The sequence below is a fragment of the Dipodomys merriami genome, unplaced genomic scaffold (genome assembly GCF_024711535.1).
Source record: "Dipodomys merriami isolate MVZ:Mamm:240054 unplaced genomic scaffold, mDipMer1.0.p SCAF_6, whole genome shotgun sequence".
Classification (NCBI taxonomy): domain Eukaryota; kingdom Metazoa; phylum Chordata; class Mammalia; order Rodentia; family Heteromyidae; genus Dipodomys; species Dipodomys merriami.
In genome coordinates, this window is record NW_027206179.1 from 66,573,922 (window position 1) to 66,599,436 (window position 25,515).

At 39.4% G+C, this 25,515-nt stretch overlaps 2 protein-coding genes across 3 annotated transcripts in view; both read left to right on the forward strand.

Annotated features, from left to right (window-relative positions):
* Positions 1–25,515, forward strand: part of Usp12 (ubiquitin specific peptidase 12) — a 95,546-nt gene that overhangs the window by 19,719 nt on the left and 50,312 nt on the right. The gene's annotated exons all lie outside the window — the stretch shown is intronic.
* On the forward strand, positions 8,978–9,233 carry LOC138813553 (small ribosomal subunit protein uS14). Its single transcript, XM_070001976.1, has one exon. The coding sequence runs from the start codon at positions 9,008–9,010 to the stop codon at positions 9,176–9,178; it is 171 nt and encodes a 56-aa protein (XP_069858077.1). The 5' UTR covers positions 8,978–9,007; the 3' UTR covers positions 9,179–9,233.

Below are 25,515 nucleotides of genomic sequence, written 5' to 3' on the forward strand. Positions count from 1 at the left end.
GGAGGATCGTGGTTCAAAGCGGCCTAGGAAGACATTTGAAAGATGTATCACAAATTAACCAGCAAGAAGCCAGAAGTGGTGCTGTGGCTCAAGTAGTAGAGTACTAACCATGAGTGAAGAAGCTCAGGGGCACTGCCCAGGCCCTGAGTTCAAGCCCCAGTACTTGTGTGCACACATGCATGTATGTGCTTGTGTACACACACACACACACATGCATGTATGTGTTTGTGTACACACACACACACACACACACACACACACACACACACACACACACACACACACACACACACACACACACACACACACACACACACACACACACACACACACACACACACACACACACACACACACACACACACACACACCCCTACCCCTGGAATTTTATGTTTTCATTTTTGAATTTGGAGGATAATCAACAAAGCAAGAGTGGCTAGGAAAAGACATTAGAGAAAAATCTAGTAAATATTTGTGTTTGTTGGACTGTACAAGAGCTGTTCTTAAGGCAGATTTGGTTTTGTTAGAGATGAGTCAACCCTTCCAACTACTCTCTCTGACTCTCTTGTTCTCCCACCCTATATTATCTGTTTTTGTAGTTAAAGTGTTTATAGAATTTTGTGCTTTTCATCTAGGCTATCACACTTGTTGACATGCAGTAGTTTGGCTTAAAAAAATTCTTTTTGCTCAGTTCATTAGTAATATCTTTAGTTTCTGATTGTAATTGAGTCAGTTACAATTTTGTTTCTTGGCCATTTTCACTAAAGTTTTGTTGATTTAACTTTCTCAAATATTAATGTGGAAGCTTAGCTTATTGATTTGAGATCTTTTCTGTTTCTCAGTATAGGTGTATAGCTATAAATTTGCCTGTAAGCATTGCTCTAGCTGCATCTCATAAACTTGTAATATGCTGTGTCTATTCTCATTCACCTCAAAGTATTTTGTTATTTGTCTTTTGGAATCTTCTTTGACCCATACATTATTTGGAAAATGATTAATTTCTATAACTTTATGAGTTTTCAATTTTTTCCCTGCCAATTGATTTCTAGTTTTGTTATTGTTGGAGAAAATGCTTTGTGTAGGTTGGCCTACACAGGGTTTCACTGTGTAGCCTAGAGTGATCTTGAAATCAATCCACCTCCTAAGCACCTAGACTGCTATGATTACAAGTGTGGGAATCACCACATTTGGCTTTGATTTCAGCTCTTAAAATTTTATTGATGTTGATTTTATGGACTGGCTTATTATCCTGAGAATGCTCCAAGTGAACTTGAAAGACTATCTTTTCTGTTGTTGAGTGAAGTGTTCTATAGGTAACTGTTCGGTCTACAGTTAGTTGGTTTAGTGTGTTGTTTATCTGATGTTGTCTAATTTTCTATTCATTGACAAATGTGATACTAAAATCTCCATTATTATTGTCAAATTGTCTATTTCTCCCTTCAATTCTGTTGAATTTTGCATCATATATTTTAAGTTTCTCTTATTTATGTGCATATGTTTGCACTTGTTATATTTCCCTGAGATATTCTTTTATAATTATAAATATCTCTTTTAGAAGAAGAAAAAGTTTTGGTGGTGCTGGGGACAGAATCTTGTTGAGTGCAAGGCAAGCTTTCTAAGACACCCTCTAGTTGGACTTTTTAAAAAAATTAATACATTTTGTAGACAAGTATGCTGGTACCTTCTTATAATCCTAGCACCTAGGAGGATCATGAGTTGAGGTCAGTCTAGGCTATAGTGATGAAAGGTTTTGATCAAAAATTAATAAACCAGGCACCAGTAGCTCATGCCTATAATCTTAGCTACCAGGAGGCTGAGATCTGAAGATCATGGTTTGAAGCCAGCCTGGACAAGAAAGTTGCTGTGAGACTCTTAACTCCATTTAACTACCAAAAAGGGAAAAAAACTGAGGGACAGCAGTGAGGCCCTGGGTTCAAGCCCCAGGACCAGCAACAAAATTTAAAAAACCATTTATTTATGTTTTTGGTGGGTTCTGGCTTTGAATTGTGATCTTCAGATCTTAGCTTCTTGATTACAGGCATGTGCCCCCAGCCGCTAACCAGTTTTTTTTTGGGGGGTGGGGTGGGGTAGGGCTGTTGTAGGTATAGCTGCTCCAGCTATCCTATAGTGCTTGTTTGCTTGACATGTTTTTTATTATTTGCCTTTCAGTCAGTCTGTAGTTAGTTCCATTGCTGAATTCCACATCAGTGCACTGCAGATTGGAGATATCTGCATATGTACAGAATGTGTACAGATTTTTTTTTGTTACTCTTTAGACAGTATAACAACTACTTATGTAGTATTTCTATGGTATAAGGAATTATAAACCATCTAGAGATGATTTAATTATGCAAGAGGATGCACTTAGGTTCTATGCAAATACTATACAGTTTCATATTTCTTACAAGAAATTTGAACGTGTCCTAGATTTGGGTATGGGGTGGTATTCCTGGAACCTGTTCTCTGTTGATCCTAAGGGCCACTATATTTCTTTCAGTGACTTTAAAGTGGCTTCTGTAGACAAATGGACTGTATATGCAAAGGTGATCCTATTAAGATTATATTGCGCCGGGCGCCGGTGGCTCACGCCTGTAATCCTAGCTACTCAGGAGGCTGAGATCTGAGGATCGCGGTTCAAAGCCAGCCCGGGCAGGAGAGACTGTGAGACTCCTATCTCCAATAAACCACCAGAAAACCGGAAGTGGCGCTGTAGCTCAAGTGGTAGAGCGCTCGCCTTGAGCTGAAGAGCTGAGGGACAGCGTCCAGGCCCAGAGTTCAAGCCCCACGACCGACAAAAAAAAAAAAAAAAAAAAAAAAAAAAAAAAAAAAAAAAAAAGATTATATTGCCTAGTAACATTGTCTTTCTATGTGTAAAGCACATTCCATGATTCCATGTTTGTATGATGATGAAACAAATGAAACTTCCCAGAATATTTACCAATTGTTAAGTGAAATATCATTATACTTTATGTTCTGCTGTTTTGGGACAGGGTCTTACTGCCGGAACTCCTGGGCTCAATTACTTCTGTGGCTGCAGCCTCCCTAAGTAACTGTGATGACAACCATAAGTGACTAGCTTGTGACCAGCTCTGTTTGTAGAATTGTTTTTTGGTCTACTCTTTTAATCTCTTGTTAGTTTGAACCAGGAGTGGGGAACCTCTTTTATTTTTTTTGGCAAAAGCAATTTGTATATTTGTGACATCATGTACAGGCTTAGATTTATTCAGTATTGGCTTGAAAAGAGCTCCTAGATTTGAATGTCTGGTCTGGCTTTGCCAGGGTAGCACGTGTGTGTGTGTGTGTGTGTGTGTGTGTGTGTGTGTGTGTGTGTGTGTGTGTGTGTGTGTGTGTGTGTGTGTGTGTGTGTGTGTGTGTGTGTGTGTGTGTGTGTGGTGGGGGGCGGGGGCTGGTGGGGGGAGGTGTTCCCATCCCTAGATTAGACTTTTAACGCTGCTGATTCATATAGTTGAATTTATGTCTATTTTATATTTGCTTTCTATATGTGCCATATCTTTTTGTTCCTCCCCTCCCCTCCCTCCCTCCCTCCCCTCCCTCTCTTCCCCTCCCTCCCTCCCTCCCTCCCTCCCTCCCTCCCTCCCTCCCTCTCTTCCTTCCTTCCTTCCTTCCTTCCTTCCTTCCTTCCTTCCTTCCTTCCTTCCTTCTGCTAGTCCTGGGGCTTGAACTCAGGGTCCGGCACTGTCCTTGAGCTTCTTTTGCTCAAGACTAGCATTGTACCACTTGAGCCACAGTGCCATTTCTGGCTTTGTTCTGTTTATGTGGTACTGAGGAATCAAACCCAGGGCTTCATGCATGCTAGGCAACCACTCTACCACTAAGCCACATTTCTAGCTCTCATTGTTTTCTTTTAAGTGTGGCTTGTTTGTTTTGTTTTTTGTTTTGGTAGTACTGGGATTTACCAACTCTATTATGGGTTAATAGTCTTTATTCACATTTTTTGAGGGAATAGAAGGGTTTTAGATTTTGAATTCTGATTTTAGTATATATACATAATGAGTTATCTTGAGAATGTACTTAAGTCTAAATACAAAACTTACCTATATTTCGCACACATCATGTATATATATACATATATACATATATGTTAATATTATACAGCTTTTTCAGTCTTTATCATGCTGGAGGTGTCAGATATGAAATTTGCCACTCCTGTCAAGGAATTTGGGGTGTTTTGGATTTTTTTGGTAGTTCCCATTTCTTTATTGAGAAAAAAATTCAGTGTTACAAAATTACAATGTTTTGATAAGAGGGACTTTGTCTACTGGTTCTTAATGACATCTATTGCATATGACCTAGATATTTCATAGTGATAAGCAGATCTAAGCAAATTTCTTCAGCATAGTAATTTAGATTGAAGGCAAGTGGGAGCTGGTTTGTGTTTAAGTTAATATTAATTTGTCTTTCTTTCTGAGAAGCTACCAAACTGGAGTAACAAGCTTTGGAGGAAAACAATTATGCAGGAAGTCTTCGAGTAACAGGTTAATTTCCAGGGATTCTCCTCCTCCACCCCACCCCCAACTTAGTTGTTTATAGAACTTAGTCGTTTTACATAGAAAATTAGACAAAAAATGTCAATTTATCTTTATTGTTATTTAATTCAACATTATGGAAAACTTGATTCTTAGGGTTACAGTTGCCATAAGGAAAAAAAAATGAAGCTCAGAGTTTCATGACTTTGGCTGCCTGTCATTCTTTAAGAAGGAAACTCAGTGGGAAATACTTTGGTAAGTTATTTCAGGAGATCCTGCCATTTGGAAGGAAGGGATGGAGGTTCAGTAGAGTGGGAGTCTATTGGACAGAGTTGCAGTTCTTTTCTGCATTTTAATGACTGTGACCAAATCCTCTTAATCTTTTTTTTTTTTTTTTGTTGGTCATGGGGCTTGAACTCTGGGCTTGAGCACTGTCCCTCAGCTCTTCAGCTCAAGGCTAGCGCTCTACCACTTAAGCTACAGCGCCACTTCCGTTTTTTTCTAGTGGTTTATTGGAGATAAGAGTTTCACGGACTTTCCTGCCCGGGCTGGCTTTGAACCATGATCCTCAGATCTCAGCCTCCTAAGTAGCTAGGATTACAGGCATGAGCCACCGGCCCTGGCCTCTTAATCTTTTTTTTTAAAATATAATACCTGCTAACAGGTAATAGTTCATGTTGTTTGTTTTTTACACATACTAATTTTATTCCTACAACCAACTTTGGAGGTTAGCACAAAGTTGAGGTACATATTTCCCTAAGGTCATAGAATAGTCAAGCTGGTAGAGCTAGGAATCCCTCAGGTCTGGAGTCAGTCTTCATTTTAAATGCTACCCTTAGTAGTTTGTCCTCAAAATACTGCTTTAGTAACAAAATACTGTTATTGGGAGGAATAAATACAACAGTGCATGTCAGGTGTCTTGTGTAGTAAGTGGTAGTTCCTTTCTTCCAATTTTTATTTCTCTGTTAGTTACCTGTATTGTTAAAAGAAGTTTTAATGAGGTTTTTTTTTTGGGGGGGGGGACAGTTGTGGGGCTTTGAACTTAGAGCCTGGGTGCTGTCCCTGTGCTCTTTTGCTCAAGGGTAGCACTCTTACTGCATTGAGCTGCAGTGCCACTTCTAGTTTTTGAGTAGTTAAATGGAGATAAGGGTACCCGGGCTGGCTTCAAACTGAGATCCTCACATCTCAGCCTCCTAAGGAGCTAGGATTACAGGCATGAGCCATTGTTACCTGGCTTAATGACATCTCTTGGTTTGTTACAGGTTACCTTATTTAAGCTAAAAATCCTCAGTCAAAACTTAGGTCAGGGAGTGTGGCTTAGTGGTAGAGTGCTTGCCTAGCATGCATGAAGCCCCTCCCTGGGTTCTATTCCTCAGTACCACATAAACTGAAAAAGCTGGAATTGGCACTATGGCTCAAGTGGTAAGAGTGCTAGCCTTGAGCAAAAGAAGCCCTGGGACAGTGCCAGGCCCTGAGTTCAAGCCCCAGGACTGGTTATAAAAAAAAAACTCCAAAAATAAAACAACAACAACAACAACAAAAACCTTAGGGTAGTTTTGAGGAAGGGAAAGATATGGGAATGCTCCAGGCAGCTCACAGGTAGTATCATTTGGTGCTAGACACCTCTTCCCCTGGGGAACTTCAGTGTCTTCTCTTTGTATTGGACTCAATTTTCTTTTCTTTAGGTTCTATTGAAGCACTTTGACCTTAGATTAAAAATATAAACCTGTCTGATGAAGGAATTGAATACTAAGGAATGAATAGTATGGAGGTAGCCCTAGATATATTGTTTGATAATAGGAGCATATTTTCACGTAAGGACTCCATTTTCATATCCAGGCAAAGTGAGGGGAATTTAATAACATCATCTAACATTCAGACCATATTCCATTTGCCCCAGTTGTTTTAGAAATGTCTTCTGTGTGATCTCTTTGTTTGTGTGTTTTGTTTTGTTTTTGAACCACACAGTCTAATCAAGATTCATGCTTTTCATTTGGTTGTTATGTCTCTTTTAAGTTAGAGCTGTCTTTTGAGTCCCCTACCCGCCACCCCCCAACCCCCGACTTTTTGAACAGATGGACTGGTTGCCTAGTAGAAATATTCTATATGGATTTGTCTGAATTTCCCTTTAATTTGCTCTTCTATCTTTTGTATTTCCTATAACACAGAAATTATGTCTAAAGGCTTTATTAGACCGAAGATAAACATTTTTCATGAACGATGGTTTTCTTTTTTTTTGTTGGTCATAGGGCTTGAGCTCTGGGCCTGGGCACTGTCCCTGAGCTCTTCAGCTCAAGGCTAGTGCTCTACCACTTGAGCCACAGCACCACCACTTCTGGTTTTCTAGTGGTTTATTGGAGATAAGAGTCTCACAGACTTTCCTGCCCCAGTTGGCTTTGAACAGTGATCCTCAGATCTCAGCCTCCTGAGTAGCTAGGATTACAGGTGTAAGCCACCAGTGCTCAGCAGATGCCTTTCTTTTCTATTCTTTTTTTTTTTTTTTTTTTTTTTTTTTTGCTAATCATGGTGCCTGAACTCTGGACCTGGGCGCTGTCCCTCAGTTCTTCAGTTCAAGGCTAGTGTTCTACCACTTGAGCCACAGCACCACTTCCAGCTTTTTCTGCTTATGTGGTGCTGAGGAATCGAACCCAGGGCCTCATGCATATAAGGCAAGCACTCTACCACTGAGTCACCTTCCCAGTCCAGATGCTTTTCTTTTTAAAGGTACTAGATTTTGTTTTGATTTTTGGCTTGAACTCAGGTCTTGGGTACTATCCCTGAGCTTCTTTTGCTCAAGGCTAACACTCTTACCACTTGAGCCAGTGCCATTTCCAGCTTTTTCTGCTTATGTGGTACTGAGGAATAGAACCCGGGGGGGGGGGGGTTCATGCATGCTAGGCAAGCACTGTACCACTAAGCCACATTTCCAATCCTAAAGGTACTAGGTTTGAACACGCTTGCTAGGTAGGTACTGTAACACTTCCGCCTTGTTTTATTGCTTTTTTGTTTTGTTTTTTTGTTTAATGCCAGTGCTAGGGCTTGAAGACAAGGACTAGGAGCTGTCCATTAACTTTTTTGGTCAAGGCTAGTATCTACTACTTGAGTCACAGGTCTACTTCTGTTTTTTTGTTTTTTTTTTGTTAATTAGAGATAAGAGTAAGAGTCTCTTGGACTTCCCTACTTGGGCAGAATCTTCCTTCCCTCACTCCATCTCTTGAGTCAGAGCCTTATGTATGCTAGACACAGTTAATTCATTAATTCATTTGCCAGTACCAGAATTTGAGCTAAGTGCCTCATACGTGGTTGGCTTGCTTTCTGGACTGATACTCTACCACTTGAGCCATTCCTCAAATGCTACCTTTTGTTGGTTATTCTAGAGATGGAGTCTAGTGAACTTTTCTGCCTAGGTTGGCTACAAACTGTGATCCTCTGTATCTCAGGTTCCTGAATAGTTAGGATTACAGATGTGAACCCCTGCTACCTGGCACAGTCATTCTTTTTGGTGCACAAATAATTCTGTGGTCCGCCAATAAAAGCCTCTCTATAGTCTGGGTTCTATGATTTTCCTAATAGAATTTTCCATTTTTAGAAAATTTGAAAGTCTGAGAAGAAATTTACAAATATCTATAAATTCAGATTATTTATATTTTGCTGTTTGCTTTGCAAATATATATTTTCATATGTGTATATTCAATTTTATTTGAAGCATTAGAGAGTAAATTGGATAAATGTGTCATATTTCCCTAGATTCAATCCCCTGCATAAAAAAAAGAGTACTCTTACAATACTTCAGCACACTTAAGAATGAGGATACAAGCCAGGCACCAGTGGCTCACTCCTGTAATCCTAGCTATTTAAGAGGCTGAGATCTAGGTATCGAGGTTCAAAGCCAGCCAGTACAGGAAAATCTGAGACTTTTACCCCCATTTCACCACCAGAAAACTGGAAGTAGAGCTGTCGCTCAAAGTGGCAGAATGCTATCCTTGAGTGAAAGAGTTCAGGGACAGTGCCCAGGCCCTGAGTTTAAGCCCCACGACCGACTGACCAAAAAAAAAAAAAAAAAAGGAATAAGGATCCAGTCTCTTTCATAATTACAAAGTAACTTAAAAATGAGTACTGTTATCCATTCCACAGTCCCTTTCTAATTGTAGTCAAATGTTTTAGTAAGGTCCATCATAAAATGAAATATATATATGAATATACATATATATTTTATATATATAAATAACGTAGTTTTAAGGGTCCTTTTAGTAACCATTCTCCAGCCCCTTTTGGCCTTTATTAACTGTAACATTTTTTTCTTGTGCCAGTCCTGGATCTTGAACTCAGGGCCCTGGGCATTGTACCTGAGCTTCTTTTGCTCAAGACGAACACTTTACCATTTGAGCCACTGTTTTGTTTGGTAGTTTAGTGGAGAAGATTCTCATAGACTTTCTTGCCTGGGCTGGCTTAGAACCTCAATCTTCAGATCTCAGCCTCCTCTCTCGCTCCTTTTTCCTCGTTGGACCTGTGGAAGCAAGATGGGTCACCAGCAGCTGTACTGGAGTCACCCCCGAAAATTCGGCCAGGGATCTCGCTCTTGCCGTGTGTGCTCTAATCGCCACGGTCTGATCCGGAAGTATGGGCTCAACATGTGCCGGCAGTGTTTCCGCCAGTATGCGAAGGACATCGGCTTCATTAAGTTGGACTAAGTGAATGGACTATCCAAGACTTCACGCCCAATGAAAGACCATATTTGTACATAAATAAAAATTAAGATCTCAGCCTCCTGAGTAGCTAGGATTACAGGCATGAGCTGCCAGTGCCCAGTAACTGTGACATTTTTGAGGAGTGCATGCTAGTTATTTTGCACAAATCTGATTTGACTGATATTTCTTCATGATTAGATTTAGGTTATGCTTTTTAGCAGAAATACTAGTTTATCAGGTTTTTCCACTGTCAAATTATTAATGTTTTCCTCTATAATTAGTTCATTAGGGAGAAAATACTGTTGAGACCAAGTTAATATTCTGTTTTCATCAAATTGTGCTTACTAAATCTAAGCCTGTTGTTTTTGCAAGTTTTAGTTTATAGTTTCTTGCTTTTCTTGCCCTTCCTTCCTTCCTTCCTTCCTTCCTTCCTTCCTTCCTTCCTTCCTTCCTTCCTTCCTTCCTTCCTTTCTTTCATTTTCTTTCTTTCATTTTCTTTCTTTCATTTTCTTTCTTTCTTTCTTTCTTTCTTTCTTTCTTTCTTTCTTTCTTTCTTTCTTTCTTTCTTTCCTTCTTTCTTTCTTTCCTTCTTTCTTTCTTTCTTTCCTTCTTTCTTTCTTTCTTTCTTTCTTTCTTTCTTTCTTTTCTGCCAGGGCTGGGCACTGTCTCCAAACTTATTTTGCTCAAGGCTAGCACCCTACCACTTGAGCCATAGTGCCATTTCTGGCTTTTTCTGTTTATGTGGTATTGAGGAATCAAACCCAGGGCTTCATGCATGGTAAGCAAGCACTCTACCACTAAACCACATTCCCAGTCCAGTAATCTTCTTTTATTTGTTCAGGTACTTATACCAGCATGGACTTTATTATTATCAGTATTAATTTTGATGCTCCAATTGTCCCTGACTTGGTCAGTAGATTTACCAGGTGACTGTTTGATCTCTTTATCTTATCCTACCCTTCTTTGAGCACTTTTGGTTTGAGATATTCAGACTCATCTTGTATTTCCTTTCTCCCATCTGACAGTAGAAGTGTCTTTTAGTGGAGAATGGTATTTATAAACTGAGATACAAGATGTGATTGTTTCTACTGTGTCAAGGATTTTAGACTCCCTTGAGTGGACATAGGCAGGAACGTATTTTTTCAAAAATGAGTTTATCTTAATAATGTCAAATCAAATTAATATTAGAGGTTCTCCCATGACTTTCTTTTCATTTGGAATAGCTATAGAATTCCTTAGAGAAGGTCTCGTGTGGCATTTCTGAAGTTCAGTGATAGTCTCCAGTTTGCAGTTTTGGCTGGATTGTCACTGTCAGCAGAGTTGGAAGTCTGTTTCTGCCTGTGTCTTTCTCTGTTCTGCCTCCTTCTGTTTCCTCTGACTTTGCACATGGTAAGCAGGCTCTCTATCATGAAGTTGTCCCTAGGCCACTAATAATCTTGTTAGAGCAAATGAATGTTTTATAAATTTGAATTTTAAGGTAAAATTTTTGTGTTTATTACATATAGATGTTGCTTAATTCATCTGTAAGAGAATGAATCAAATTTCATAGGATTTAAAATGCTTACTTATAAAGAAGTCTTGGGTTGTTATTTATAAAATTAGGATAATATATGAAAGGATTGTTGAATTGAGGGTAAAATTCTGAAAATTTAAGATCATATATATATGTTTGTAGGTATAGTTCTGGGTCAATTGAGGTCCTTACTAAATAGTAGTTATTCTATGTTTGGAGATGTGATATATCTATTAAACTTGAGAAGATGAAGCAAAGCATATGATTTCCTTCTTTGCTACCTTCTTTTAGCCTTTTCCTCTTTTCTTCCCTCTTGCTTTTGGTAGTAAATATGCCTATGTTTCCATATATATACCTACATATATAAAAGCAGATTTCTAAAGACTAATATGTTCTATACATCTTTGGTACTTAAAATATTCAAATACATAAATGTTTAAAGGATGTAGGTACCATAATTATAGTTATTTAATTTATAAATTTTGTTACATGAATTTGAGTACAAGAAAAACAGATTTTAAATGTTTCTAGTTTATAATTCATTATCATTATTATTATTTTCCAGTACTGGGACTTCAGTTCAGCTTTGTACTTGCTTGTTGTTCCCTTGAACCATATTTCCAGCTTGGCTTTTTGCTGGTTAATTGGAGATACAGTCTTGCTGACTTTTCTGCCCAGACTGGTTTGAAGGATTATAGGTAGGAGTCACCAGCCCGGTTATGATATAAATTTATTTATACTGTCCATAGGGATCGTCTACATTTTGTTCTTCTTTATTCTAAAATACTTTAAGAACATACACTAAATGAAACCAGCTTTCCTGGTGGCTGAGAGTTTCAGGTGAGATTGAATTAGCCTCACATACTTCTTCCATTGTAGTTGTAGATATTTGTTCACATAACTTTTGATAGGATTTAGACAGTACTTACTTTCTGAGAATAGACTACTTTGAAGTAATACAAAGTAAATGAACCTCAGGCCAATGTAAACATGTGAACATCCCATCTCTGAAAATTCCATGGACATGACAGGAAAATGTGTCTGATGTGTGAGTGAAGTTAGGATGGTGTTTGTGTTATTAAACTGCAACAGCTAAAAATGGACTTTGGAGCACTTCCTAAAGGACTAAAAAGTAATAGGTAGGAGGATGAAAGACAGCAGTAATGAGTAGAAAAGTTACCATAGAGAATCAATCCTGAGGAGAACTAGTAGAAATGTGTGTTTGGAATCAGAGTGGTGTGGCTGTGATGCCTCCACCATGATCATTTATTTAAGCCATTCTTTGGAATAAGCTGGTTTTAGTGGAGTCTTTTCTCTCTTCCTGTTCAAACAGAGGAGCTGGCTGACATGCCATGCTGGTCTGTATCTCTAGGATAAGGGCAAAATGCTGTTCTGTGGAGAAAGCTTGTCATCTTTTGTCTTAGGGCATGAGGTTGAGAGACAGTCAAGAGCACATGGCACTTTGGTTTTTCATAGCAGGCAACGGATGCAGTAGAGGGACCATCCTACCCTCCAGAGTACCTCTCTGTTAACTTTCCCACCTGCTAGTTACACACATCTTACTCTCTTGCTTAGATAAGCTATCTGAAAGTAAGCAGTCTATACAAATGCAGTGGAAAGCCAGGTGAGATAATCGGGCTAACCATCTGTCATTGATGAACCCAAGAATCTAACTAGGTATTTCCAGGCGGAAAACCAGGAACTTGAAACATGGACAGTAGTTTATATTAGCCATATTTTTTTCTTTTTTTTCTTTCTTGTACATCTGGTTTGTTTGACTATTTTATTTTTAGCTAGTTAATCTATAACGTGTGCAACAAAGTTTTTGTGGTTTTCCAGCATCTTTGCCTGCCCTTTTCACAAGTGAAGCTCCTTAGCATATATTAACTACCCTCCCAGTATTTTCTCTTTGGAGGATAATTGTTTAGATAAAGCTGGGATATTTCATTGCAGTTATAGAAGCTCCTAAGTATTACAATCCCTGAATACACAAAGATGTAATATTGAAAGGTAAAGGGAGCAGAAGGTAAAGGTAAAGGGAAGGAAAGGTGGATGAGCTCATTTTCTACACGGCAGATATCTCTTTAACATAAGCTAAGTATTGGTAGAGTTAGATGTAGAGCCAGTAGAAGTTCCTCAAACATACTATACCCAGTAATACCTAATAAAAATTAAAAGGTGGCCCAGGGAAGAAGAATTGGGGGAGGGCTTGGGGGATACAGTTTCTCATCTTGCAAAACAACAGAGTTAAGCTGTTAAATGAAGCTTGCAATCTGTTATTTAAAGTTGTAATAGCCTGGCTGACAGGGTGGAGCATCTGTGTTGTGCGCTTTGTGGCTGCTGGCCCCACCCTGCTTCGTAGCCACTAATCAGTACCTCAGAGTTAAGCAGGGGAGCCAGGACCCACATCATACCCAGTGAACCTAACCAGCTGAGAGTTGGGCTCACTTCAGGCACATGGTCTTTCTATGTTTTATTCTTTTTGGTCCGGTCGTGGGGCCTGAACTCTGGGCCTGGGCGCTGTCCCTCAGCTCTTCAGCTCAAGAGGCTAGCGCTCTACCACCTGAGCCATAGCGCCACTTCCGGCTTTTTTCTTATGTGGTGCTGAGGGCATGCAAGGCAAGTGCTCTACCATTGAGCCACCTTCCCAGCCCATGGTCTTTCTTTTTTTTTTTTTTTGCCAGTCATGGTGCCTGAACTCTGGGCCTGGGCACTGTCCCTCAGCTCTTCAGCTCAAGGCTAGTGCTCTACCACTTGAGCCACAGCACCACTTCCAGCTTTTTCTGCTTATGTGGTGCTGAGGAATCGAACCCAGGGCCTCATGTGTGCAAGGCAAGCACTCTACCACTGAGCCACCTTCCCAGCCCCCCAGCCCATGGTCTTTCTATGGTAGAAACTCATCACACAATATTATGAAGATGTTTTAAGGGTATGAAGAAATAAATGGATTGCAATAAACTGGAAATAACTGATATAGTATACTTCATATAATAACTATAGCAGTTCTGAATTCACCAATCTGTTGAGTTGTGAATGTAAGACAAAAAAGGTTATATGTGAATATGTATCAAGTCAGTATTCATGTTTTGCACCATTAAAGAAAAAATTTAAAGTTAATACTCATCCTTAAAAACCAGAATGTTAACAGGGGTTGTCCCAGTTATTTTCCCAAGGGACCTCTAGGGAGGGTGTGGTGAGTAATACTGTGATTTTTAAATTTTCTACTTACTCCACAGTTTGAATTATTTTTAGAATGTTAGTTTTCAGTATTTATTAAAAAAACAGTTTTATACAAAGCATTTAAAAGGGAAGGGACTTGGTTTGTGTTCTAGTATTTGTGTTCTAGTATTGTGTTCTAGCAATTTTCTCCAGGAGCTAAGTTTTACGTAGGTTGAAGATCGAAGTGTTTTCTTCTGTAACAGGAGCTTAAAAATGGTTTTTGCTGGGCCCACAAATTAACTAAAAGCAGAAAACCTTGGAATCCTTGTCTCCATTTTTTATCTTTGTATGGCTTCCCTTAAGGAAGAATAGAGCCTTCTCAGGACAGACCTCTCACCAAGCAATGAAAACTTGTTCTTCCCGACCAGTGATGGCAGTGATAACTAGAACCTCTCCCCAAACAAAAAGTGAAATTATGGTCTACCCAGACCATCCTGTGACCAGGTCTGTCTCATAATTATGCATACTTCTCTCCTTTTTCTAGTTCTTTCATCTTATAAAACCTCAACTTCATGTCTGTTCCCCAAAGATGAACTGAAATGTTTTTTCCATGGCATGCCTGTGCTATGTAATAAACCTCTTCACTTTGTCTATTTGGTGAATAGGAGCAAGTGACTGGACCTGACTTGTGGAATTCTTAGAGTCTGGGCCTTGGGTCTAAAACTCCAGCTTCATTTCTGCCTATGCTTTCTGTGTGTGTGTGTGTGTGTGTGTGTGTGTGTGTATGTGTGTGTGTGTGTGTGTGTCTCGTGTGTGTGTGTGTGTCTCGTGTGTGTGTGTGTCCCTCGTGTGTGTGAGTGTGTGTGTGTGTCCCTCATGTGTGTGTGTGTGTGGGGGGGGGATTCTTAGAGTCTGGGCCTTGGGTCTAAAACTCCAGCTTCATTTGAACTCTGGGCCTGGGCACTGTCCCTCAGCTCTTCAGCTCAAGGCTAACGCTTTACCACTTGAGCCACAGCGCCACTTCCAGTTCTCTAGTGGTTCATTGGAGATAAGAGTCTCATGGACTTTCCTGCTTGGCTGGTTTTGAATCATGATGCTCAGATCTCAGCCTCCTGAGTAGCTAGGATTATAGATGTGAGCCACTGGTGCCTGGCTGTGCTTACTTTTAAAAGTGCGCTTGAACAGAATAGTCTCTTCTGGAAATTTCCATTGTATTATTCAGTTTGGGTAAAAAAAAAATCATAGAAAAATTTAAATGAGTACTGTTTCTGGTTAACGCCTTAAGTCTTACAGAGCTTTTGAATATATTACTTAATTTCTGTAACAGCACTGTGAAGTAAGCAGTTTACTTTTTTTTCCTGTATTATAAAGTGAAGAAACTAAAGACTATTAAGTGACTTGTTCAGGATTCATATCACTGTACAGCTTTTCACTCCACAGTGTTTCTCTTATCAGATCTCACCTTTCTAGTTTATCATGTAACCCAAACTCAAGTTCTGACGTTGAAATTTGTATTCAAATTGTATTTCAGGTATATAAATTTGTGTTTATTTTTATAATGTAGTACAGATTTGGTTGCAGTTTGAAAATGTCTGTGTTCCTCCTTCCCCCCAGACATTGGGTATCACTCATGTTACTTCAGCAGGCATGTGATATTATTCCTTGCCCTGATGAACTGATCTTTTCTCAGACACAAATTTCTTCCAGGATTCTCTTGATACTTTTGTATTTGAATTGTCACTATTGGCTGAAGCAAGGCAGTGCAATTCAAAGGTACCTTCAAGAATGAATTTTTTTGGGTTTGTAGTGCTGCAGAAATATGTCACTTCATCCGAATCCCGAGTTCAGGTGCTCACCTAGGAACTTTTGTGGTGGGATAGTAAGCCTGAATTCAGCCCTTTTCTGGGAATACAGTATAATACCCTTAATTATTTCATTTTTTACTTATGGTTTTCATATTAAATTTATTTAACCCATTTTTAAACTATCAACTACAGTATTTACATTCACCATAATGTATAACCATCAGCACTATATATTTCCCAAGAGTTTTTTGTTTTTGTTGTTATCTCACATAGACACTGTATGGTCATTCACTAACTTCTCATTCCTCTCTCCCCAGAGATCCTTGGACCTTTTTGTTCTGTATTTGCCCATTCAACATTCTTATGAATTCCTGTAGCTCCTGGTCCATGATGTCCTTAGTTCTTTGGGCATGTCTGTGACAACTAATTTAACACATGGACTAGTAACTCCACTGTCTCAGATTCGCCACCCCTCCTCCCCCGCCTTGGATTCTTGAGTTTCTGTTGGATTTTTTTCTCTTATGAATACACTTTATTTTGCTGCTTCTTTGTATGTTTTATGAATTTTTGGAGAGTAAGAGCAGGATAGTTTGAGTATTATAATGTTGTTAAGGATTTTTTTCTCTTATGAATACACTTTATTTTGCTGCTTCTTTGTATGCCTTATGAATTTTTGGAGAGTAAGAGCAGGATAGTTTGAGTATTATAATGTTGTTAAGGATTTTTTTCTCTTATGAATACACTTTATTTTGCTGCTTCTTTGTATGTCTTATGAATTTTTGGAGAGTAAGAGCAGGATAGTTTGAATATTATAATGATGTTAAGTGTGGAATCAGGCTTTTTGCTCCTTCAGTGATTGCTTTTGAGGATTACAAGGACTGTTTTGTATACAAGGACTGTTTTGTATTCCTTGTCCTCTGTGGTCGTTGCAATTTCCGTTCCATTATTTCTGGTCAGCTTGTGATTTGACTTAAATTTTTGGATCCCTCCACTAAAAGAAAGAGAAGAGAAAATAAACCCAAGAAAGGGGAGCAGATGCAGCCTGATGTAGTGAAAATGCAGTCAAGCATTGGTGCTGTTCTCACTGGCCACCACTTGACTGAGTACAATGTAGAAGCCTAGATTTTGGATGGCAAGAAGTGTATGTGTGTATGTGTATATTGGGTGGAGGGAGCTGATGCTAAGGAGTACAGGGGTATAGCTGGTTTGCACATCTGCTATTAGTTCTCCCTTCTTCTCTCCTTGAGTGTTCAATATGTGCTGAGTTTCAGTTGATTTTGATAGTTTTCTTCTTCATGGTTTTAGTGGAGGGCCTGACGCTTCTTATTCTGCCTTTTCCATGATACTATTCAGTGCCCACTTCAGGCATTACTTGTATTTCACCATTTGTGAAATCAGTGTGGCTAGGTCCATGAGACTCTTAGCTCCAGTTAACTACCAAAAAGCTGAAAGTGGAGCTGCGTCTCGAGTAGTAGAGTGGTAGCCTTGAGCACAAACAGTCAGAGACAGTACCCGGGCTCTTGAGTTCAAGCCCTAGGACCAACAAAAACAAAACACCAAAAAACCAATATAGCTATGTTGTAGTTGCTCTTCAAGGAAAATGAAACTAACTTAATTTGAGAAACCCCTTGAAGGATTTCCCTAGCACTCTACTAAAATGACTCACAACTTTATAGAGTGATGCTGTCATTTTCTGGGATGTTGACATCATGGTTCCAGAATTTATCTTTACTTTTGCAGAACTTAAAAGTTGGTTTCACTTCTTTCAGTCTTATAGGTAGAAAATAGTTTTTTATAGGTCAAGAAAGCTGAATGTCTGAAAACAGAACTCTAGGAGTATTAACTCTTTGTACTTTAATATATCTGCTGTGTCAGTGAGAGTGAGCCAGAGATACTGTGTGTGTGTGTGTTAAACACCAAAAACTTCTGAGACAGTTCTTCACATTATTATGTCTTGTACATTATTGTATTTGATGTGGAATAATAGTCTTGAGTATTTGACAAAACAGTATTTAAATGTGATGGTAATTTTACTCTTGGGTAAGCTACAGTAGGAACTTGAAGGATGAACTTGGTTACTGTAACCAGCAATTAATTTGCATTGCCAGATTTGTATTTCTATGGCAATTTCCTTCTTTGGAGTGCTAAGGGCTTTATTATTTTATACTGTAGAAGTTGGGAAAATAGGTTCATGTTTTTGTAAATGGGAAAGTTTTGAGTACAAGTTTTCTGTTTGAGCATCATTCCAATCAGTCACCCAGGTGGCTGTGGGGAAGTTATGTCTGGTAACAGTAATGCAGTATCCTTTCTTTCTACAGCAGCTACATTATTTGGTGCAATATAGAACCTCTCAAGAATATAATAAATAGAGCTTAAAATGATAACATGTTTCTTGTAATTTGTTGATTTCTGGAGGTTTAGTAACATGATAGAGCTTTAGTTTAGCATATACAAGGCCTTGGGTTCCATCCCAGCCTTGCAAAAATGAAAAGGGGGGAAGACAACAAAAGCAAATGTTTGTTCATACTTTTCCCTAAGTAAAGTACCAATAACATAATTTAAGTATAGTTAGGTTTTAAACATTTAACCTATCTATGCGTGTATTCTGTGGATTTTTTTAAGGAAAAAATTTTGGCATTCAGAAGACTAGGATTTGTAAAATTTTATTGTGCACACTCATATTGTTAAGTATGTCATAGGAACTTTGGTCATAGGGGAGAACTTTTGTTTTAATGTTATTGGTAAGCCAAACAGGAAAGTCTGGCAGAGTAATTCCTGGTGACAGTGATAATCTCTACTTTCTAACAGAGATGAAATAGTGTTTTCTTTGGGTAGCTCATTATCTCACTGTGAGCATTTACAGATGAAAAGCAGTTTTTTTTTTTTAATGGAATGGGGGGCACCCACTCCATGTCCTCACATTTCCATTTCTTTGTTGTTTTTTTTTTTGGGGGGGGGGTCCAGTCGTGGGGCCTGAACTCTGGGCCTGGGTCTGGGCCCTGTCCCTCAGCTCTTCAGCTTAAGGCTAGTGCTCTACCACTTGAGCCACAGCACCACTTCCGGCTTTTTTCCTTTCGCTTATGTGGTGCTGAGCAATCGAACCCAGGGCCTCAGGCATGCAAGGCAAGCACTCTACCACTGAGCCACCTTCCCAGCCCCATGAATCTTTTAATTTCTGTATTCTCTCTAACACATTTAGATCTGAGTTAAGTAACCAAACTTTTCTTTGAAAAGCATTCAACCAAGTAATCAGAATATTGTACCTTTAATACATATCTGGTATGTGGCTAGTGAATATTTGAACTCTTTTTTTTTTTTTTTTTGGTGCCAGTCCTGGGGCTTGAATTCATAGCCTGGACACTATCCTTGAGCTTCTTTTGCTCGAGGCTGGCACTCTACCACTTGAGCCACAGCCCCACTTCTGGCTTTTTCTGTTTATGTGGTACTAAGGAATTGAACCCAAGGCCTCATGCATGCTAGGCAAGCAATCTACCACTAAGCCATCTTCCCAGCCCTATATTTGAACTTTTTGAAAGTTAAAATAATATGCCTATCATTTTTGTTTTGGTCATTTACTAATGAATTGGGATAATGATTCAAATATGTAACTTATTCCTTTTCTTCTTTTTTACATGGTAACATTCATAATTGTAGTAACAGTACTATTTAATATTAATTGTTATTACAAAGGGTTAAAGTTACATAAATCAGGTAAAGAGTCCTTTTCTTTTTGGACTCCTTTATTCATTCCCAGTTTTTCCCTCCCAGCCACACCCACAAGTTGTACATTTTCAACATAATAGGTAGTGAGTACCACTGCTGTGCTTGTTCACCTTTTGTCCTTCCATTTGGAAATCTGTTGTTGTAAACTTGCTTTTCAAGTCTTCCCTGTTGAGTTGGAGTTTTAGGGGGAAGTATAGAGGGTAGGAAAGAGGATGGGAAGTACACAGAATTGTGTTTATGCATCACCAGAAAATAAAGTTATTTTCTCTTTCTTCCTATCTTAAACAAATGGCTTTCAGAAGATCTGTGGTGGGGCTGGGAAGGTGGCTCAGTGGTAGAGCGCTTGCCTTGCATGCATGAGGCCCTGGGTTCCATTCCTCAGCACCACATAAGAAAAAAGCCGGAAGTGGCGCTGTGGTTCAAGTGGTAGTGCGCTAGCCTTGAGCTGAAGAGCTGAGGGACTGTGCCCAGGCCCAGAGTTCAGGCCCCACAACCGGAACTCCCCCCCCCCCCCCAAGAAAAAAGATCATCTGTGGTATAACTGAGGCAAGAAAAGCCCTTCTTTAGTGGGATTATTAGACCTAGATAATTGGTTGCACAATAAAATAAAACATTGTCTTAATTAGTCTGGTGGTCCTACCTTTAACAGTCTTATCCATGCTGTTTTACATTATTGTTACCAAGGGTTTTGCTTTCTACTGACTTTTTATTCTAAGATAGATTTTGCCAGTTCTCTGTGATATCTGTTGTGATGCTGTTTTACATTTGGACCCATGGAAGAATCCTTTGTATTTTTTTTTTCTTTTGTACTGGGGGCTTGAACTCAGGGTATGGGCACTGCCCCTGAGCTTTTTTGCTCAAGGCTAGTGCCCTACTACTTGAGAGCCACAGCTCCACTTCCTACTTTGTAGTAGTTAATTGGAGATAAGAATTTTCCTACTCAGAATAGCTTCCGACCATGATTCCCAGATCTCAGCCTCCTGAATAGCTAAGATTATTTATGTGAGCCACCAGTGCCTGGCTCTTTTGTAATTTTTATAGAGCATATTTTAAACTTTGGTGAGATATTTAAAGCCAGAAGAGCCTTCTCTTGAAAGAAAGTCTATAGGAGGCTGGGGATATGGCTTAGTGGTAGAGTTCTTGCCTAGCATGCATGAAGCCTTGGGTTCAATTCCTCACTACTACGTAAACAGAAAAAGCTGGAAGTGGTGCTGTGGCTCAAGTAGTAGAATGCTAGCCTTGAGCAAAAGAAGCTCCAGGACAGTGCCAGACCCTGAGTTCAAAGCCAAAGGACTGGCAGAGAAAAGAAAGTAAGTCTATAGGATAGGATTCTTAGAATTACAGCACGTCATACTATGGAGTCTTCAGAGACTTTCCCTATCACTGAAATTGGGTTGAGACTGGGAATGTTAATGTTTTGAGGGCTTTATTTAAAGGAAGAAGAGGAGACATAAGTATTTGCTCAGTGTTTACTTTGCCAGGCATTGTTTTAAAATTGTTTTGTATTCCTCCTCTCCTCCTCAACCCTCAAGAAGACCGACCGATGAAACTGTTTGAAACTGTTGTTTGCTCTGGTTGTGACTTAGTAATTTGGAGTTGGAAGGAATAAAATACCTTGTTCAAAATTTAAACTTTAGTTGTTATTGTGTATTGCTGTGAACTAGTCTAGAATTGGTGCAATATTGTAGATTTGCATGGATGCCCTAAATCTGGTCTCTTTTACCTTGATGATGAGAAAATTGAGGCCAAATGGTTTATGACAGGTGATGCTGTGGTTCATGGAGTGAGATTGAGGCTGGGTGTACAGGAGAGAGAGAGAGAGAGAGAGAGAGAGAGAGAGAGAGAGAGAGAGAGAGAGAGAGAGAGAGAGAGAGTGTGTGTGTGTGTATGTGTGTGTGTGTGTGTCTGTACACTGTTTATACTTGGAGTTTTTTATTTTGCCGGTATGAAAGGCAATAATGTACTTTTAATGAAGAAAAAGCCAAGGTCCAACTTGGTTAATCTCTGAACCATCTTTTCCTAAATTTTCTGCACTAAATGTTAACCGTATTCTGATACACTATTCACATGGTACTATTGTATAGTTTTGACTTTCTTAAAATCTTTCTGTTTATTTATTTATTTATTTTTTTTTTTTTTTTGTCGGTCGTGGGGCTTGAACTCTGGGCCTGGGCGCTGTCCCTCAGCTCTTCAGCTCAAGGCGAGCTCTCTACCACTTGAGCTACAGCGCCACTTCCGGTTTTCTGGTGGTTTATTGGAGATAGGAGTCTCACGGTCTCTCCTGCCCGGGCTGGCTTTGAACCGCGATCCTCAGATCTCAGCCTCCTGAGTAGCTAGGATTACAGGCGTGAGCCACCAGCGCCCGGCTTCTATTTATTTATTTTATTTCTATTTCTATTTTTGTTGGTTTTGGGTCTTGAACTCTGGGCCTGGGCGCTGTCCCTAAGCTCTTCAGCTCAAGGCAAGTGCTCTACCAGTTTAACTACAGCACCACTTCTGTTTTTTCAGGTGTTCAATTGGAGATAAGAGTCTTACGGACTTTTTTTGGCCAGGCTGGCTTTGAACTGTGATATCCTCAAATCTCAACCTCCTAAGTAGCTAGGATTATAGGCAGGAGCCACTGGTGCCTGGCTTGATTTATTTTTAAGTGATTTTCTATGCACATTCTCAATTTCAGTGTGCACTAATTGGATTTTTGAAATTTTTGTATTAAACACCCTTGTGTGTAAAACCTTTTTGATTTCATGCTACAGTGAGAAATAGACCCAGTACACCCCTACCTACAGTGTGTGTTGAGACCACATATCACAACCATAGTTTATTCTTTTTTTTTTTTTGGTGGTTGTGGAGCTTGAATTCTGGGCATTGGCACTGTCCCTGAGCTCTTCAGCTTAAGGGGAGCGCACTACCCCTTGAGCTATAGCACCCACTTCTAGCTTTTTCTGTATATGTGGTGCTGAGGAATCGAACCCAGGGCCTCAAGCATGTGAGGCAAGCACTCTACCACTGAGACACCTTCCCAGCCCCCATAGTTTATTATTAGAAAGATATATACTCTAATCCATTCTCCTTCACTGAAAAGAAAATGGTAGTTGTGATTCGCTGAATAGATTGTAAATGAATAGACTTTAAGCATGTAGTGAGAATCATATTCTCCAGTGAGTAGCAGGAAGGACTGAGTTTCACCTTTTCAGTGCTTTACTGTTTTGATGCTGTTGTCCCAATGCTTTAGAACTTGGGGGGCATAGCAGTGGTTTGTCATAAACATTTTTGTTGACTTTGACACTTTAAAGATCTGAGTGTGATTTGATTCTTCACTTTTTTTTTTTGTCCTTTGAGAGATAAACACTTGTGTCTCTTACCTATTTTGCACTTTGGAATCATCATCTTACTGCTTGCATTCACTTTTTTTGTGGTCCTTAAACTCTCATATCCTCACATAACTGCTTGCTTTGCCTGCACAAGGTTTCTTAGTTTCCCCAGGTGGCTTGATTTTGTTACCTCCAGGAAGCTCTTCCTTGGCAATTTTTTGTGCACCGACTTGAACACACCCTTTCTGATATTGTGTGGGAGTTAATAGCCTATCGTAACTAACTAGTATAAAAGGACGTATACCGATCAGTATATTTTCTACAAAGTAAAAGAGTATTATTATATCAGGTTTTCATCAGTTTTTGTCCCCAGGTTAGCAACTTTCATAAACAGTATACAATGAATATAATTAGCTTTTCAAAATGACATTCTCATAGATAGTTTTATTTTGTAAACATTTAGCTTTAGATTTGATGTTACAGATAAGGTGATTTCTAGATTAAGGAAATAGATTAATTCTAACGTAAGTTATTTTCTGGAAAACATTCCTATTTACCAGTTTGCTTTTGTGGAATTTGGATTTTTATTATTACTGTGACAGAATGAAGTCTTTGGGTTTTCCATGGCTTACTGTAAAATTTAATTAAAAGGACAGCCATCTCCCCTATTTTCTTCTTCTTTTCCCAGTTGGAAATGGTACCTTTGGTTTGCAAGTAGTATTAACATTGACTGTACACATTTTCATTTTGATGTATTGTTATGTTTTCAAAATATTAGGGCAAAGGTACCTTTGCAATTTCAACTTCATGGTGGTGATTTCCTAGTATGGAAAGAACAAGCCATAATCTTCCCACAAAATACCATGCTGGTAGGTTAAAGGGCTTAATATTGGCTTACCATATCTTAATGTTTATTCAGAGTGGTTGTTAATGTTGACCTCTACTCAACATTTTAATGTTTTAATGAGGTGAGGTCAGCTGATAGATAAACATTGGTGGAAATGTGTGAATGGAAGGGAAGGTACTGAAGATATAGACCTGGAGGAAACAAGATACATACAAGTTCAAGTCATTTACTTCTGTTTCCTGGACAGGAGAGACCCAAGTTCAAATCTTTTCTAGTTCAGTGTTACTCTTGGGATATCCTTCTTTTTCTTCAGAACACTTTTATTTGTATGTATTTATTTATTATTTGTCGTGGGGCTTGAACTCTGGTCCTGGATGCTGTCCCTGTGCTTTTCAGCTCAAGGCAAGAGCTCTACCACTTGAGCCACACTGCCACTTCCAATTTTCTGGTGGTTAGTTGGAGATAAGAGTCTCACGGACTTTCCTGCCCTGGCTGGCTTTGAACCATGATCCTCAGAGCTCAGCCTCCTGAGTAGCTAGGATTACAGGCATGAGTTACAGCGCCCTGCCTGCCTTCCAGAACAGTTTTATAATGGATTCATTTTTGCCATGGACTCTTTTCATTTTGGATTAAACTCTAGTTTCAGTTACTAACATTATATTGACTTCAAAATGCTACATACATTGACCTTAATTCTTGTAACTTGTCTTCCTTCCTTCCTTCCTTCCTTCCTTCCTTCCTTCCTTCCTTCCTTCCTTCCCTGGGTCTAGTCGTGGGGCCTGAACTCTGGGCCTGGGCACTGTCCCTCAGCCCTTCAGCTCAGGGTTAGTGCTCTACCACTTGAGCCACAGCGCCACTTCCGGCTTTTTTCGAGGAATCGAACCCAGGGCCTCATGCATGCAAGGCAAGCACTCTACCGCTGAGCCACCTTTCCCAGCCCTTCCTTCCTTCCTTCCTTCCTTCCTCCCTCCTTCCCTCCCTCCCTCCCTCCCTCTCTCTCTCTCTCTCTCTCTTCCTTTCTTCCTTTCTTCCTTCCTTTCTTTCTTTCTTTCTTTCTTTCTTTCTTTCTTTCTTTCTTTCTTTCTTTCTTTCTTTCTTTCTTTCTCTCTTTCTTTCTTTCTCTCTTTCTCTCTTTCTCTCTCTCTCTTTCTCTCTCTCTTTCTTTCTTTCTCTCACTGTAGTTAGTTCTGTTTGACGCTTTATGATGTTCTCCTGGTTGGCCCTAGCTTTTAGTTGATTTTCTTATTCCACTTCATTTAACTATTAAAGAATTATTGAATCAGGGGCTGGGAAGTTGGCTCAGTGGTAGAGCGCTTGTCTTGCATGCCTGAGGCCCTGGGTTCGATTCCTCAGCACCACATAAGCAGAGAAAAGCCAGAAGTGGCACTGTGGCTCAAGTGGTAGAGCACTAGCCTTGAGCTGAAGAGCTGAGGGACAGCGCCCAGGCCCAGGGTTCAGGCCCCACAACAGACCAAAAAAAAAAAAAAATTTAATCACAGGATTGGAAAATACTCTGTAAAATTTGTGTCTTGTTCATTGCTGTAGAGTCTCTTCTTTATTGTAATCAAGCTATTTTTTTTTCTGGCATATGTGAAAACTTTTTATCTGCTGTGTTGATAGTACTGATATTTGATATATATTTATATGTTTATTATATATAATATGTTTTGTTTTTTGTGGGGGTCCTGTGCTTAAACTCAGGGAATGGCTGCTGTCTTTGAGTTTTTTGGCTCAAGGCAAGTACCCTATCACTTGAGCCACCGCTCCACTTTTGTTTTTTTTGGTAATTAATTGGAGATTAGAGTCTGACAGGCTTCCTGCGAAGGCTGGTTTTGAACCATGTTCCTCAGATCTCAGCCTCCTGAGTAGCTAGGATTATAGGTGTGAGCCACTGGTGCCTGGCTGGTATTTTATATCTTTATGATTCTGATTCTTCTGTGTATTATTTTTGCTAGCTCTTATTCATGATGCTTCCTTTCCTG

Bases quoted from the DNA above. Each gene is read 5' to 3' on its own strand.
- LOC138813553 (XM_070001976.1), top strand. From the start codon at position 9,008: ATGGGTCACCAGCAGCTGTACTGGAGTCACCCCCGAAAATTCGGCCAG.